The sequence below is a fragment of the Sturnus vulgaris genome, chromosome 23, assembly GCF_052056855.1.
Source record: "Sturnus vulgaris isolate bStuVul1 chromosome 23, bStuVul1.hap1, whole genome shotgun sequence".
Lineage (NCBI taxonomy): Eukaryota > Metazoa > Chordata > Aves > Passeriformes > Sturnidae > Sturnus > Sturnus vulgaris.
The window spans coordinates 2,254,384-2,270,568 of NC_142265.1; the positions used below are offsets into that span (position 1 = coordinate 2,254,384).

At 45.6% G+C, this 16,185-nt stretch overlaps 1 protein-coding gene across 7 annotated transcripts; it reads right to left on the reverse strand.

Moving 5' to 3' along the window:
* Nucleotides 1–111: 111 nt before the first annotated feature.
* Nucleotides 112–13,186, reverse strand: TMEM45B (transmembrane protein 45B). Of its 7 annotated transcripts, XM_088177979.1 has the most exons (8): nt 13,072–13,186; nt 12,673–12,892; nt 9,656–9,784; nt 4,879–5,080; nt 3,807–4,019; nt 2,595–2,779; nt 1,478–1,623; nt 112–805 (listed from the first exon to the last, which is right to left on the reverse strand). In XM_088177979.1, exons 4-8 carry the CDS (start codon nt 5,060–5,062, stop codon nt 688–690), a joined length of 846 nt encoding a protein of 281 aa, XP_088034105.1. In that variant the 5' UTR covers nt 5,063–5,080; nt 9,656–9,784; nt 12,673–12,892; nt 13,072–13,186; the 3' UTR covers nt 112–687. The 7 variants fall into 7 exon arrangements, with proteins under 7 accessions (XP_088034105.1, XP_014746625.1, XP_088034103.1 ...); XM_014891139.2 differs by lacking the exon at nt 9,656–9,784; XM_088177977.1 differs by lacking the exons at nt 12,673–12,892; nt 13,072–13,186 and adding an exon at nt 11,973–12,039.
* Nucleotides 13,187–16,185: the final 2,999 nt, after the last annotated feature.

Consider the following 16,185-nt stretch of genomic DNA (forward strand, 5'->3'; position numbering starts at 1 on the left):
AGCCGTGTATCTTACAGTCCTTCAGGCTTTGCAGGTCTGAGGGATGGATTTTTCTAAGCTATTATTACACACTCTATAATTTATCTAAATTTAAGGATATCAGCTCAGTGAGGATTTTTATTTCACATTTATTTACTCTCTTAGCCTTTAAGTGAACATGAAAACAATTAACAAAGCCCCTCTTTACTTCAAAGCTTCAGTAATGACATTTGTATTGTGTACAATCAAGCCCTGATGTTGCAAAAATTGCCATAATCTCACATGCAGCACTCTGTTACTTGTCCTTGGGGTGATGCCTTGCTCCAGATGTGCATGACCCCAGCCTGGAGATTTCCCTGACTTCAATCACAGCAGGTCAAAGCCTCCAGGCTCTTGGAAAAGTCAGCTGACCAAAGATGCCCTCCATCCTTATGGGAACACATGAGGGAGTCCATAGGATGGAGTAGTCTTGTCATATTGAATTTCTGTTCTTTGTTTTGTTGCTAAAAAATCACTTCAAGCTGTGCCCGTGTCTGAGCCAGAGATATTTGGGTGTGGATGGAGGGCAGCCACCCCTGTGTGCTCAGCCTTCCTCCCAGCAGCACCACAGGGGCATCTCTCACTCTTCCAAAACAAAAATATTTCATTAGATCTGTTTCTTCTGGAAAAGGACTGTTCAGGTATTTGAAGCAGGAGTTTGCATCCTCTTCACTCTTCATCGGAGCCGTTCAGGAAGGCAGCCTGGGAGCTGCTGTCACACTTCTGCTGCCAGAAGCCCAGGCTGATGTAGGGCTCTCCACTGCCTCTCCTGAACCTCTGGAGACAGCTGGAGCACAGGAGCAATAATCATTATTAGAAAAATCCCCACCTAATGCCACTCACCAGAACCCTCATTCTAGAGATCCAAAAATGCTGTTGATGGGGTATTGAGTGGTTTTTCTTCTATATAAAGTCTATTTGATAGCATGGACTGAACTATCCATTCTGTAGCTCACAGAGCATCCCTCAGAGCATCCCTCTAAGTGGAATAATCTTGCCATTCCCTTGGAAAAGCCAAACTGGGGTCTGGTAATGTCTTCGTTTTTGTGCCTTGAAGAATTCAATGACCTTCAACCGCTTTGAAGTCCTTGCAAGGCAGGGGATGAAGTGTCAGGGGGTCCTAGTAATGCTTTGATGTCTTTATCAAATTCAAGTTTGACTTCAGCACTCAGCGCAGAGGAAAAGAAGCAGTGTGAGTTCCAAGAGCGCCTCTAGGGACTCAGTGGTTTGACTTCTCCCCGTTTAATGCCCGTGTCTCTCACTGACACTGTTTTGCATTCTGTGCACTCAACGAATACCTGGCTCTAAAACCTGCAGTAGTCCAAGACTGCTTATTCAGCTGTGATTTTGTACTGCAGGAAAGGTTGAGTTTCATCTGTGTCTCACTACAGACATCCCACCCTGCCTGCCTACCCCAGACCTGCCCCAGTTCCTGTCCCAGGCCCTGTCCCAGTCTTACCAGTAAGCGAGGCTGTAGTTCACAGCCAGGATGGCCACAGCAGCTGCCCAGTGCCAGAAGAAGCACATTGTGAGGAACATGATGTTGCTGTGGTCATTCTCATCCCACACTGGACCTCCCCATGGCTGGAACAGCACAACACCGATCTGGGTAGTACAAGAAGTTGGTGGAACAATTATGTTGGCAAAAAAATTATAGAATCCCAGAATGGTTTGTGTTGGAAGGGACCTTAAACAACCTGTGCCAGAGCCTCATCACCTTCACAGAGAGTTACCCTTATTCATTTGGTGACCGAGGAAGCTGAGTCCTGACCAGAATAGAGGTTTTTGCTGAGAGTGAAGTCCATCCTTGCAATGAGAGACCACACAAAGCCAATCTGTGCCCAAGATATCTCTTTTTCTGTTCAATATCCAGACACAATTGTCCCTCAGCATTCCAAACTCCAAGCCATCCTTTAAAAACTCCAGATTTAGTATTTTACAAGCTCTGCACAGTTTCTTTACCTCTGAATAGAGGCTGGTTTGAGCTAGTGAAGTCTTGAAAAAGAGAAGGTTTCTTTTTCAAAAAACCAAAGTGGTTTGGTTTGGGGGTGGTTATTTTGCTTTTTTTTGTTTGGTCAGTTTTGGTTGCTTAGTTGGTTGGTTTGGTTTGGTTTCTTTGTTTGTTTGGATTTTTTTTTAACAGCTTAATTTTTGAGACCAATTTTCTCCAACTGATTTCTTTGCTTTCCCAATTCCTACCAAAGCAAGCAGCTAGCTGTATTTTAACTCAACTGTTTTACTGCTGGTGGAGTTTGTATCTTTCCACTAAACCAGAGAGAGGGCTGCAGGGAGCATTAGACACATTAAGCAATTACTACTTGGTCATTAGGTACTGCAAAGTGTTGCTCACTTGCTTTCGCTCTTCCCTCTGGAGAAGCAATAAGCCAAAACAATCAGCTCTTGCAGCAGGAGCAGCCATCTGAGATGACCTGTGATAAGTAAATTCTCCTTCTGGGTTATGAGCTATTTATGAAGTGAGTCTGGCAAAATAATCCTTGGGAGGTGATTGATACGTGATGTACAACTCGTTCCCCTCTTTTGTCTTTACTTTGTTGCTCTGGGAAGGCAGAACAGACCTGCCAGAACCACGTTCCCTGGACAATGGTCATGCTGGCTCGGAACATCTCCAGGACGATGTTGTCACGCAGGAAAACCTCCAGCAGGATGCTGCCAGCCCCGGCGAAGATGGCGATGAGCAGCAGGGAGTGGATGTGCTGGTCCAGCATGGGGCGGTGAAGGACGTGGTGATAGAAGAGACAACCTGCCAAAACACGAGCCCTGATGGAGCAGCATTACCAGCAACAGCTGTGGCCACCGAGTTGGGTAAATCACCTGCCTGCATGGCAAATTGAGACAGGCCATCATGGAAAGAAGGGACTCCACATAGCACCATCCCCTAGGCATCCTGGCAGCCCAGCATCCTGGAAGGATGAGATGCCCAACCTTGGGGCAGGAGAATCTGAGCAATACAGTGACCAAGAACAGGGTAGATTTCTTCCCGTATCTGTGCCATTGCTTCTTCAGATGACCCTTCCCTTCTAGCCAGGCTTCTGCTGTGTCCTTCTTTCCCATTGCTAAACTTCACAATTTTTTGGGAGCTGTAAATGATAGATCTCCTAGTCTCACATGCCAAACTGTGCATGTGGAGCTGCCCCTGCTGCTGCTGCCTCAAAAACTGGTGTGATTGGGAAATGAAAAGTAACAGGAGCTATGCCTTCATTAAGGAGGGTTCTGTATAAACAAGACCTTATTTTCCCATGGGAGAGTGTTGGAACTAGATATATTTAAACTTCATTCCAAGCCAAGTCTTTATATGATTCTATGATCCAAGAACGGTCTGGAATCCCAGCTGGTGACTTGCAAGGCAGCCTGAGGACAGAATTATATTAATGATGTGCTGAAGTTGAAGTAAATCACTTCAAATTGCCACGTGCCACACAAGCAGATGAGGCTAATGATGACTGCAGTGCAATTGGCTGTCAGGGGGAACATGGGGTGGGAGACCAGCCTGTGGATGGCAGAGGAATGCAGAGTCCCCCAGCCATTTATCATAACAAGGCACCTCATTCTGCTGCTTTGCACCACAGTAGCCCTAGAAATCCCAAACCAGAACCTGTCTGTGACTGTATTTCCTATCTCATTCCATCCCAGCCTGCCATAATATATCCCCTACAATGTGTCCTATCTCCAAAGGCATCTGGAGCCATATTTTGGTCAGGTAAATTTCAGTCCTTCTCTGACTTGGTTCCCAATATCCTTCCCCAGATTAAGCACCACCTTCTACTAACCTTCCACGAACACAGCCACGGCCAACATAAGGCGATCCAGACCCTGTGGCACCACCTGGGAGATACAGGTGAGGACATCCACCACCCCAGAGAGGCCGTAGAACAGGTACATGGTGCTGTGCTGCCAGTTCATCAGCTTCACCCAGTCGTGCTTCTCCCCACTGTACAGGTACAAGTGGGGACCATCGGGGACGAACTGTTCCGCCAGCATCCCTGCAGGACAACAAAGAGCATGGAGCTTCTGGGGGTTTGTCACTGCAGAGGTGGGTGTGACATTCCATGGGCACACCACATTTCAGAAGGCTAATGTCTCCTGTATTACAACAGCCAGCTGTCTTTTATACCCTCTACAAAGTTTACACTTTGTTCATTGGTTACAATAGCTCAACATAACACTCATTGGTGTAAAAGCATCTCCACTTCTGTTTTTCAAACAAAACTTTTCTAAAAATACTTTTCCCAGCTGCAGGTTTTCTTTCCTGCTTATCTCCTTCTCCTTCTCTTCTTAGTCTCCATGCCAACAGCCTTGGTAAGAAATACCTTTGAGAAATAACCCTTATTCATTAACCCTCTCTGGCCCACAAACAGCTGTGACATCTACCATAGGGGCTCATTTGTGATGGTTCAGACTACTCCTTGCTGCTGGGAGTTCTGAAGCAGGAGCTGATGAGTTTTGATTAGGGAGAAAAGACTGGATGGAAAAATCAGGCCTGTGTTTAATGGTACCTTGGCTTTGGGAAGGGGTATGAGACTTGATTTCCACATCAAATTATACCAAAGATCAAGTCAAGATAGACATCAAGAATGCCTCCAGGCTGCCCAGCGGATTACTGGAATCACTACACTTGGAAGTGTTCAAAAAACACGCAGATGTGGTGCTCAGGTTCGTGGTTTAATGGTGGAACCTGGTAGTGGTTAGGGGTTAGGCTTAATCATCTAAGAGGTCTTTTTCAGCCTTAAAATTCTCTGATCCTTCCACATCTAGACCAGTTTCTCTGGAGTTAGGGCTCCTGTACAGTCATCACTGCAGGCTAGATGAATACTGGCTTAGCAAGTGAAATATAAACCTTACCTGCTAGAGAAAAGAAGATTTTGATTCCCCCTTCAATGGCATCCACACGCTGGAAATAGTGAGTCCTGTGGGATTTCTTATTTAGTTTCTGGCTGAGATACTGCAGTGGGTATTTCACAGACCACCAGAGCCCAAAGAGCAGGAAAAAGCTGCCTGGAAGTGCGTGACCCTTAAAATTTGCCATCCTGTCAACCTCCTCTGTCTGCAAGGCAAAGAAAAACAATGTCATCATTCAATTTACACAGGTTATTTGGCATAACACTGGGAAAAAGTAGGATTTCCCTTTCAGGGAAGACTGCAATAGGCTTGATCAAGCACATGGGAATAGGAGGGGGCACTGGGAATCCCTCGGACCTCTCTGATGTCCTTGCCCCAAGATTAGGAAATGTCAAAAAAAGCCACAGTTGTTTCAAAAAGGCCCCAAATCTGCTGCAACGTCCCATCCTGAACCTTTAATTCCAAGGATCCCTCTCAGCAGTAGGTCCTGCTTTTCTTGCTCTTCTGTAAGTATGAATTTAAGGATCTGCTGTGGACCAGGGCAGGGTGGTCATTTCGGTACAAGGGAGGAGAGATAACACACAGGAAAACAGGAATGTCTAGGAGTAAACAGCAGAGTGGTTCTTTAGCTCCATGAACAGCCACAGAAGTCCAAAATTTTTTTAAATCTCTGGAATTATTTCAGGCTATGGAAGAGGTGAAAAATAGGTGACAAATAACCTGTATCTATTCCACAAACCAAAGCATTTTGCTAAAAATATACCTTCAAAACACCCCAAAAGCTGCTGGAAACAAAACATTGTGGGTTTGGGCAAACAAATCAAGTTGTTCCCTGCATCCTGACCTGCTCACACTCCTTCTTCTCTCTCTTGAGCATCCCTAAAGCAGGACTTACACCAAGCTGCTGGAGCCTCTGTGCTGGAGTGCACACAGGCATGGTTTGCAGGATGTTGGGGGACCCATTTCCTGAGAGAATTACAGCAATTAAACCCAGCTAGCTCCTGTTTGCTGTTTGCTTTATTAGGTTGAGAACTGATCAGCTCTTTCATGTGGGCTCGACCACATGTTTGAGGGCTGCCTTGGTGTGAGGTGATGTCAGGCTGGGCCATTAGGAATGTTGTAATTGATAACAAAGGCTGCTGGTTCCCAGGACTTCCTTCTCTGTTTAGTAACTTCTCTGTGCCAATCCACAATTAACACTGGGAAGAAACTGTCTCCCTTTTAGAGTGGATGCCATCCGTCCACATAAGAGGAGTTGCACGGTTTGGAGCTGGATCTGACCCCCCCCATCCCAGACATCCCGATTATTCTGAATCCACCTTCCCCAGCAGCATTTTGGGCTTCAGTCCCCACTTGCTGAAAATAGAAACCAAAAATATTCTTATTCTGCTGTTGCACAAGGGATAATTTGCATGTGGGGTTAAACATGAGTTGATGCTGTCGGCCTTGGAAAAAGGGAGCTGTTTCTTTGGCTTTATCATTATCTGATTTCAGGTTGGTTCATCCCAGGGACACCTTGTTTCATCCCTTGAAGTCCATGGCTGGTGCAGATACCATCTCCCACAGGAATGCATCCCGGAGCAGGAAAATCCACTGGGTTAAAACTAATCTCCTAAATCCCTGCAACCAACCTGCCTGATCTGAGCTGGTTTAACCAAACAGCTAATCCAGCAGCTAGAACTGAACAAACATTGGCTCCATGTGCAAACATCACTCTGGTACACACAGGCACACCTGGCAGCACACAGAGCCCCTGCAGTGCCACCAGGCTGGTTTCCATCCTGTCTTCACCAAGCACCTCTGAGCTATCCCACTGGGTTCATGAAGATGAATTTAGGGGGATTTAATCCAAGAGTGGAAAAGCTATGCATGGAAAGGGCATGGTATGGGCTGGCAGCTTCGCAGGTCACTGCTAGCACTGCAGGGTTCTGCCTTATTTCATGACTTAAAATGAAAGATTTATTGACAATGGGTGCATTGGATAATTAAACAGAAAATCAAAGCAAGATGCTGTTTACCAGCAGGGCTGGCACAGTCCAGTGGGCTAATACAATCATCTTTGTAGTCCTTTGAAAAGGGCAATTGGGAAATGGGAGCATCCACCTGTTTCCCTGTGATTAAGGGAGCAACATTCCCAAGCCACAGAGAGGGCTGAAAAATCTGTATTTTCTGGGTGAGTAGAGAATCTCATCATATACATGAAATGGGGGCAATGGCTTTAAACTGAAAGAGGGGAAATTTAGATTAGGTACAAGGAGGGATGGTAAAATATCAGGGTAATAACTGGAAGCAGAACCAAATCCATCCCAGAATACCACAACAAGAAGGATTGCAGCCATAACATGCTGTATTAATGCTACAATTATAACATGACCACAGCAATATACAGTCAAATATATAATAATATATATATATATATATATATATATATAATAAATATATAACTGATATAGCTCTTGCAGTTACATATTAAAGGCTGATATAAAGTGGGGCCTGAAGGTTTTCCACCTGAGATAGCTGCAATCAAACTGGGATGACCTGAAGGACACACTAATCAATCACAATTAAAAGATCAGCTAAATGGGGTATGCACAGCCACCTTACAGTGCTTATGAGATCTGGGCTGAGCTCAGGGGGTGATGGTGATGCCTAGAGGAGCTGGAACAGAGGCTAGACAGAGTTAAGGGGAATAAAATGGATATTTATTGAGGGGCCTTCATAGGCCACACCCTGGCAGTGCCAGTGCCACAGTTGTGGCCCTGCCTGATGGCTCCAAGATGGAAGCAAAAGAGAGCTTGGTTACGAGATCTCACATTTTTTATAGGTTTTAGTCCATTGTCATGCATAAGTCAACTGTCCAATTAATAGTCTCAAATCATGAAGTTTCATCCTCCTTGCTTGCCTGCTTGCTTGCCCTCCTCTTTCCACACTGTTTATGCTAGGGCCTGAAGTTTGAAGAAACTGTCTTTGAGTCCTCAGCTGGAATAGGAACTGTTTTGTCTTCACCACCCAAGCACAACAGAAAAGCACATCCAAGCAGAATAGAAAAACTTAAAATTTAAGGCATCAATGGGGACTTTTCTGGGGTTGCTGGTCTCCATTCCTGCCTGATAGCAGGGAACACATGGCTCACCTGGGACATGTGACCAGCAAAACTATTTCTCCTACTTCTCTTCCTCCTCTGAAAACATGCAACAGGTGAGCACAGGGGAGAAAAACTAACCACAGTTATGTTTGTGCCCTGAGGCAAACAGTTCTTGTTTATCCCCGTAGCTCCAAAGGAAATGAGATATGCTTACAATCAGCAGGGAAAAGAACAAGCTGAAGGTACAGTGGGTGCTGGTGTTGGTGGCCACAGCCACCATCCCAGGGTATCCCTGCTGAAGGTGACTTTGTCCCTTCCCTCATCACCCAGCCATGTTTGGCAACACCCCTGTGTCCCTGCTGCCTTGTCATTTGTGCTCTTTGCCCTGTTTATTATGGTGCCCTATGCTGTCTCTGCTTAATGATTTACTGTTTCATTTGTTCTTATCACCTCCCGGAGGAGCTGTTTTTTTCTTGGTTTATAGTTAATGCACCAAACCACCCGGGGAGGCATCTGGAGGTTGGTAAGGAGCCCGAGAGCCCAATTTAGACTTTCCCCTCCTTTGTCTTGCACTACCCTGGCAGCCATAATCTCTCTTTTTAGCCAAAACCTGGGTCATTTTACTATTCCAAATGTGTAATTTGGTTTCCAGAGGTTTTTCTTTTTATTTTATTTTATTTTATTTTATTTTATTTTATTTTATTTTATTTTATTTTATTTTTTTATTTTTTTTTATTTGTTTGTTTGCTTTCGGCATTTTTTAAAGTCCATTGATAGTCTCTCAGTCAGGGTATCACTTCCACTTTCCCCAGCTAGGAAATTACAGTCTAAAGTTTACCAGTGGGAAGAGCTGACAGCCATCACCCCTACAATTAACTTTGCCCTTCAACCTGTGTGAATCAGGCAGTTCAGACACACCAAAGCTCACCACAGGACCTGTGCTTGGCTCTCAGAGCATCTGTGGGTCACAGGGATGGTCCCCAGGGAAAGCCAGACTCGGGGAAGAGGAGAAATGTCTTGACTTGCAAAAAAACCATTCAGGCTGAGGTGGGGAATGCCACTGAGACATGTGTCTGGAAATAATGAAGCCATTTCCAGCTTTCCAGAGGGGCTCTTGTGTTGAATCTGCAGCTGCAGGAGCACATCAAAGCCAGACCTACAGACTGACAGCAGCTGGGGTGCCGTGCTCAAAAAAACATCCTCAGCCAGCCCCTTCCCTGTCCTGCATGTCCTGAATACAACATAACCCCACAGCCCAAATCTGGCACCTGGTGGAGATGGCAATGGTCCATACAAGGGGGTGAGATATCCCTGCCTCTGAGGACAGAGGGGTGGCAGGAGACACCCAAAAGGGATCAGCAGAGGCATCACTGACAGTGATAAGCTCTCCTGTATCCTGTGCTGCCTCACTCATTACCAGCACTGTCTTATTTGTCTGCAGAGGCACTTATAATCATAGCAGCACTTCCATTAGCTCCTGCAGGAGATGGATCCCTAATGCATTAATGTCAGGCTAAAACCCCACTCTGAACCATTTCATCCCATTATTGTCGGGTTCTCTTTTCCCTCTGTCCACACCAGGGAGTGTTAGCACTGAGCAATCATCTTCCTTAAACTGGTGAGCTCTGCTGCAGCTGCAAAAGCAGGACAGCAACATTTCTGCCTCTAAAGGATCCTTAAGGGGTTTGGACTTACGTTAAAAAATTATCATCATCATTGGAAACTATTAGGCTCAATTGCCAGGAAGTATGTGAAGGACCATCAGGTACTGCAGGAGCTTATACAGTGGCTGCAGAAGAGCACAAACCGAGATAATCCATCCTCCTGAAAAGGGAAAGTTCGACGTCTGAGTTCAAACAGGGATGAAAGCTTTAAATTCAGGATGCTGGACTAGAGATCTATTTAATAAACACAATGGATCCACTTGGAAAGAGACACTGAGGGAGAGAGATACAAAAACTAGTGTTGCAGGGGTTATACAGCTCTCTGCTTCCTCTTCCTTATGCTCCCTCCATTTGTCTCCTGTTTTATAAGCCCCTGGTTTGGATTCTCCATTCCTATCCTTACTCTGACCCCTGCCACCAGGGAAGCAGCAAGAAGCTACATCCCAGCAAAGAAAGCCGAGAAAATAAATCAGCCAAAACCTAATTACAAGGGCTCAGAATGGGCACTTTGTCATTCCTTCTCTTGTGACCTGTATTTGTTTATTTTTTAAGACAGTGAGGTTTGACTTTAAAAATTATCTGTTGGGGAAATACACTTTACCATCTCAAAAGCCACTTTTCTTTGCCTCTACGTGATGCTAAAGAGATTGGTAAAGAGATTTGCTTTCTAAAGGGGTGGGTGCCATCTATGCCCTGAACTCCGTTATGCGTGATGGGGCAGCCCTGAATCCAATAACTCCTCACAGGTACCAACCCAAAATAAACTCAAATCCAGCATTATCACCATCAAAAATGCCACAAAATCAGTATTTATAGAATCCTAGAATCACAGAACAGTTTGGGTTGGAGGGAATTTCAAGATGATATAGTTCTACCTCCTGCCATGGGCAGGGACACCTTCCACTAGACTAGGTTGCTCTGAGTCCCATCCAATCTGGCCTTGAACTCTTCCAGGGATGGGAAAGCCACAACTTTGCTGGATTCCACAACTTCTCTGGGCATTTTCCAAAGAAGAGATGAATGCTTGTCCTCAAATTGTCCCAATTGCCCCAGAATGTGACACAGGTTAAGCACTGTGTGCCTTCAACATCCCCCAAGGAAAACTATCCAAGACAAAGGATTGAAACGATTTCCATTGCAATATATACCCCAAATATCCATAAAACATATAACCCTAATCCTGCTGAGTACCACAGCTTGTCCCTGGGTACCCCAGAGCTGTGGTCCTCAGCATCCCCCTCCACAAGAACCTGGAGCCTGCCAAGGTGATGGGATGGTAGTTTTTTAATGCTAAGCTGGTAGGAAGAATGGAAGAAAGAAAGAAACAAACCTTCCCCTGCAACAAAGGTGGCTCTGCCCACAGCAAGGGTGGTGGCACGAGATGAGCTTTAAAGTCCCTTCCAACCCAAACCATTCTGAGACCTTACAAATCCAATCTGTGAGATTTTAGGCACTAGAAGTGACTTATCTAAGCATTTCTGTGCCGAGGAAGGTGGGAGGGAGTTTTTGGTTCAGCGCACGCAGCAGCAATTTCAGTTTGGCTGTGGGAGAGGGTTTGCATTTAATTTGGCTGGGAGTGGGGCAGGGAGCCAGCAAGGGCTCCTTGCAGAGGGACAAGGGGGTTTGGGGGCCATCCTGCCTCCAGGCTGACCTGCTCTCACCTCTGCCTGCTTTGGGGCCCCACATACCATGTTTATTTTTCAACTTCCTCCTTGGAAAAGGTCGCTGCGGGTTTGCTGGGCTGTCCCATCACCTCCCAGCCCAACAGGGACAGCAGCCTGTCCCCTCTGAGCCCCTCCACGGGGACCTCAGGGCAGGGGGACACCCGGTGGGCTGAGGACACTTAAATCTCTCCCAGTTTTGCTTTCCCAAGGGAAGTGGTGCTTCAGCCACCCTGACCCCTCTCTTCTCTCCCTATGGAGTTTGGATGCCAAATTGAGGGGTCCATAAAGGGCAGGCAGGGGGTCCCTTCCCATCCCATGGTGTGGGGTAACCTCTGCCTTCCCCATGTCAGCCCCTTCCTACAAACCCCCTCCCCGTGCCAGCATAGTCTTACCTGTCCTGGTGATCCTGGTGCTGCACCTGCTCCAGGTGATCTGTGCTCCTCCCCTACCGGTGTCCCCGCCTCACCTGCCTCCTCCTTGCTCCCAAACCCCAGCTGGGAGGGAAAGCTGAACACAGAAATCCCCCACTCCTGGGCATAGCAGCTGCTTTAATTTGCAGTTTCTCTCACAAGTAATCCATGATTTGCTGAATTCTGTCTCAAGGCTTTCCCCCTCCAGATCTTAATTTTCTCAGATTTTGTACAATGATTAAATTTCCTTCCGTCAGAGTTCCCCATTACCCACCTCATGCATGGGAGGTGTGTGGGGCATTACCTCCCCACTCCCAGGAGCCTGCACCCATGCTCAAAACACTGCATTAATTATTAACTGGATTAACTCCTTCAAAGCACTTCATTTTCCATTTTCTATGCTTCCAAGGTTTGATGGATGCCCCTCCTAGGATCCCCACTCATAACCCATATTTCAAATCCAAATGCAATTTTCTGACCAGGCCTCCTATAAAACTGAGTTTATCTTTAATAATACTTTCCACTTTCATCTCCAGTCCTGCAAGTGCTTTACAAATGTTAAATAATTAACCCTCATGACACCCTTGGGAGGGAGGGAAGCTTTATTATGCCTATTTGTAAAGGAAGCTCTGACAGGACTTTCTGTGCTCCAGCCCTGGGTTTTACTCACTTTTAGGGAGTAGTATAGCTACCTACAGCACTGAGAGCAACTACACCTGCCACAGGGAATTTGTAGTAAGAAAGCCAGATTTTAATGTTTGAAATATATTCATCCTGATTTATAAATGACTTGAGGTTCAGAAGAGCTGTCTGCCAGCCCTGTCTTTTTCTTTTATTGTTATCTTACTATTTCGATTTATTGAAATAGTAGTATAATAACATCAAATCTATTCCCTTTCCTGGTCCCACAGTGTTGTTTAAACAGATGAGTTCTTAAATAATAAATAATTATCAAATAATCCATGCTTTCTCACCTCCCAGAGAAGTAAGTGCTGCTGGAAGGCAGGAAGCATCTGACAGTCATCCTGTCCTTTATCACTGGTGAGGTTGGATGCCCAAACTCTCTGTGTTTTTCAGGTGGGATAATTCAGATTTTACAGAGGCAAAAGCCAAGCTGCAGGTATTTCTTGTGTCTTCATTAAATTGTTTCATAAATGTCCCAGGAGCCTGATGACATTTTGTGTCCCACAAACCCTGGAATAAAGCAGAATTAATCGAGGAGTTTACACTCACCCTGCTCCAGGAACATAGAAGGATTTATCCCCAGAAAACTACTACCCCCAAAACTGAGGAAAAAATTGAAGGAAAACAACTGTTTAGATGGAAGGCCTGAGAAAAATGAAGAATTATTTAGCTTTGGAAGCTAAACTTACAAGTTCATAAAAAATCCCAGGGGATGTCCAAAAATGCAAATAAGACCCCAAAAAATGCCAGGGAAAAGCCTTGGTCATGAGTGATGAAGTTGCTGTAGTTGTTACATAAGAAAGGCTGAGTTTAGCTAAAAATTAAACCTTTAGTTAAACCTGACTCTGAAATGGGAGCTTGTTCCCACCCAAAGCTCTGCTGAGTCATGTTAGTGTTTCTTGGCTACCAGGAAATCTGCACCTTCAAATATTTGCAGAACAAAATCATGGGTGTGTAGGGGGTTGGATCTTACTCTAAGGAAACAAATAACCTCTCTGGGTGTATTTATTGTAGTAAAGACCCTCCCTGATGTGGGGTTATGCAGAACCTTAGCAGAATGTCTCATTTCCAAGAGGTCTTGAGCAGTCATTTCCTGATAAGACACATCAAAACCTGATGTCATCTCCAACATGTAGCCATAACTTCCTAGAGCTCAGCGACTCTTAAAACCTTCACAGTTCCTTAGACAGCCTTGCAACAACGTGCAAAGGCTGTAAATTCTTCAAACCTGTGTCTAGTTCAGGCTCTCACTTGGAGAGGGAGGCTACCACTGGAGGTGGGAATTCTGGTCAGCACATCCAGCCTAAAAACCAGGTCAGCAACTTTTCTAAATCTTATTATCTTCCCATGAAATCAGTCTTGAAAAAAATTTCAGAATTCCTATTATAGAAATTTTTGCGGCCTCAAAAAAGCTCTTTTGTGTCCTGCCCATCTCCAATTTTCCACCTCCTGATGTCTATTTTCTCCCTACTTATCTCACACAGAGCTGCAGCTTCAAAACATATCCACAGGAGATCTGGCAGCAAATAACACCCTGGCAGTCTCTTCACATCCACATGAAAAGCTGGGAATGACCAAGAAAGCAGGAGTTTGCTTCTCTGGGAATCATCTCAGTATGCTGTCTGGTTAGACAATACCTGCAGTCTCCATGGATGCAGCTTGGGATGCAGGCTGGAGTGTGCTGGGGGAGTGATGCCAGAGAGAGCTCAGAATTAACAGCTCGGAGAAATGGGGGAAATGATGGAGTGTCAGAGCCAGGAAATGAGTTCCCTCATTTTCCTGTGCTGGCAGAGGGGATGGCTGAAGGAGTTACTTGCCATGTGGCCACATATCCGGAGAGAGGAGCTGCACAGGCTGCCTGCAATTTTAAAAGGCAGGAAAATGGGGAAGCAAGCTGGCCCACTGACCAGACACAGATATTTGTCTTGTCCCTTGCTGGAATATCGATGTATTTTCCAACTAAAATGATGATGTCTCCTTTTCTTTCCCTTCCTCCTGCACCCACAAAACCTGCTTGTGTAATGCAGGCAAAAGGTTTTGTACTTAGGATGCTCCCATTTTTAAGTGAGCCACCTCCTGGTGGCACCTTCCTAAGCCTTCCTGGTACCCAGGGAATGATCCCTCCCAGCATCCTCCCATCTCAGTGTTGTTCGTCACCTGAGTGCTCACCCATTGTGTGCAACCCAGATTTCCAGTGATGCTGAAGTACCTTGGAACAGAGGAAGGGGCAGAGACCTGCAGCTGCTCCACAGAACCAACACCTGAATTTATTCCTCTCTGTGGGCCGCTTCAGTCCCCATATACAGAAAGGCGGGGAGTGCAAAGTGCCCCGGGGAGATGACAAGGGACCCACCAGACTCTGCCCAAAATATGACCTAATTCTCTCAAATGCTCGGCTCTCATGCAAGGAGGTAGAGGAAGGAGTTTGCCAGATGGCAGAAGGAGGAGGTGAATAAATCCAACACGGCTCAGCTGCAGAGAGCAAAGAACATCCCTGCACAGCCAGGAGGAAAAGGGACTGCTTTGGGGCAGAATTCGGCAAGAAAAGGTGACATAAGCAAAGACAAACCCCAGAAGTGTTTCTGTCACATCTCCTGTGAAAAGATCCGAGACCCCAGCTGGGTAAGAACAGGTGAGAATTAAATAAAAGCAGGAAGGGCTCAGCCCTGAAGTGATTCCAACTGAATCAGTCCTAGCTGGATGCCAGAACTGTAGCATCCTTGGACATGGCAAAAGCATTAATAAGAGACAGAAAAGAAATTTGTGTAGCCAGACAAAAGAGAGGAAGAGAAAGAAAAGGCAGAGCATGAGAAAACAGTGACAGGAAAGAGAGAGGGAGGTTCAGGGAATGGTGATGAAGGTTAAAGATGAAAACAACAGCACCCAAAAGGAAGCACCAAGTGGTCAAACTCTGTGGGAAATTTTAACAGGATAAAAAAATAACTCACAGCTAATGAGCAGTTAGAAAAAAAAAAAAAGTGGGAAGGCAAGGAAATGTTCCCCTAAAACGCCTCACATGGAGAATGACCCATCCAGGAGAGGTGCAGGGGAGCTGGGCAGTCCTCAGGGCTGTGCCATCAACATTGTCCCTGGGAGCCAGGCAAAATTAAATCTTCACTTCCTGGGAGGTTTCATTTGGGGATTTTCCCCCTCCATGCTGCTGCCATTCAGCAGTGATAGAGCAAGGGCACATCTCAGTGGCAGAAGGAGGAATATCACCTCCCCAGCCAGGCTCAGCTTTGCTACTCATACCCTGATCACCTAACAAAGCAAGAGGGATTTCGGGAGAGGAATTCATTTATCTTCAACACCTGGAGCCGGAAGAAATGTCTCTGAGTGACAGTGAGATTACTGGGGACATGAAGCTGTGAGGGACAAGAAGGTTCAGATGTCGTGGGTAGTTTCATCTGAGAAGAGAGAAAATCAGTTCATCACCTTGACATGTTAACACCGAGTCCTTTGCTTTTGAAATTAGAATTGGGAAATGTCATCCATACTGACATTTAATTGTTTTTCTTCCTTGTAGTCATCATTTTTACAATCTTCCCCCCTCTTATCCTCCTCTCTGCCACTCGTGCCCCAACTATCCTTCCCAAGCAAACATTTATAACTTCTGCTACCTTTTGTTTAATTTGCAATCCTAAAAGTTGAATTACCATAAAAAAAATACCACGAGAAACCATACCTAGGGTCAGGGAAGAAGAGCAAGTTCAAAACCTGGCATTTATTGACCTTTAAGCAATGGAAACACAGCTCTGATGTGCTGCAAACCAGCATCTCCCACACTCTCTGCAGAAGCAACT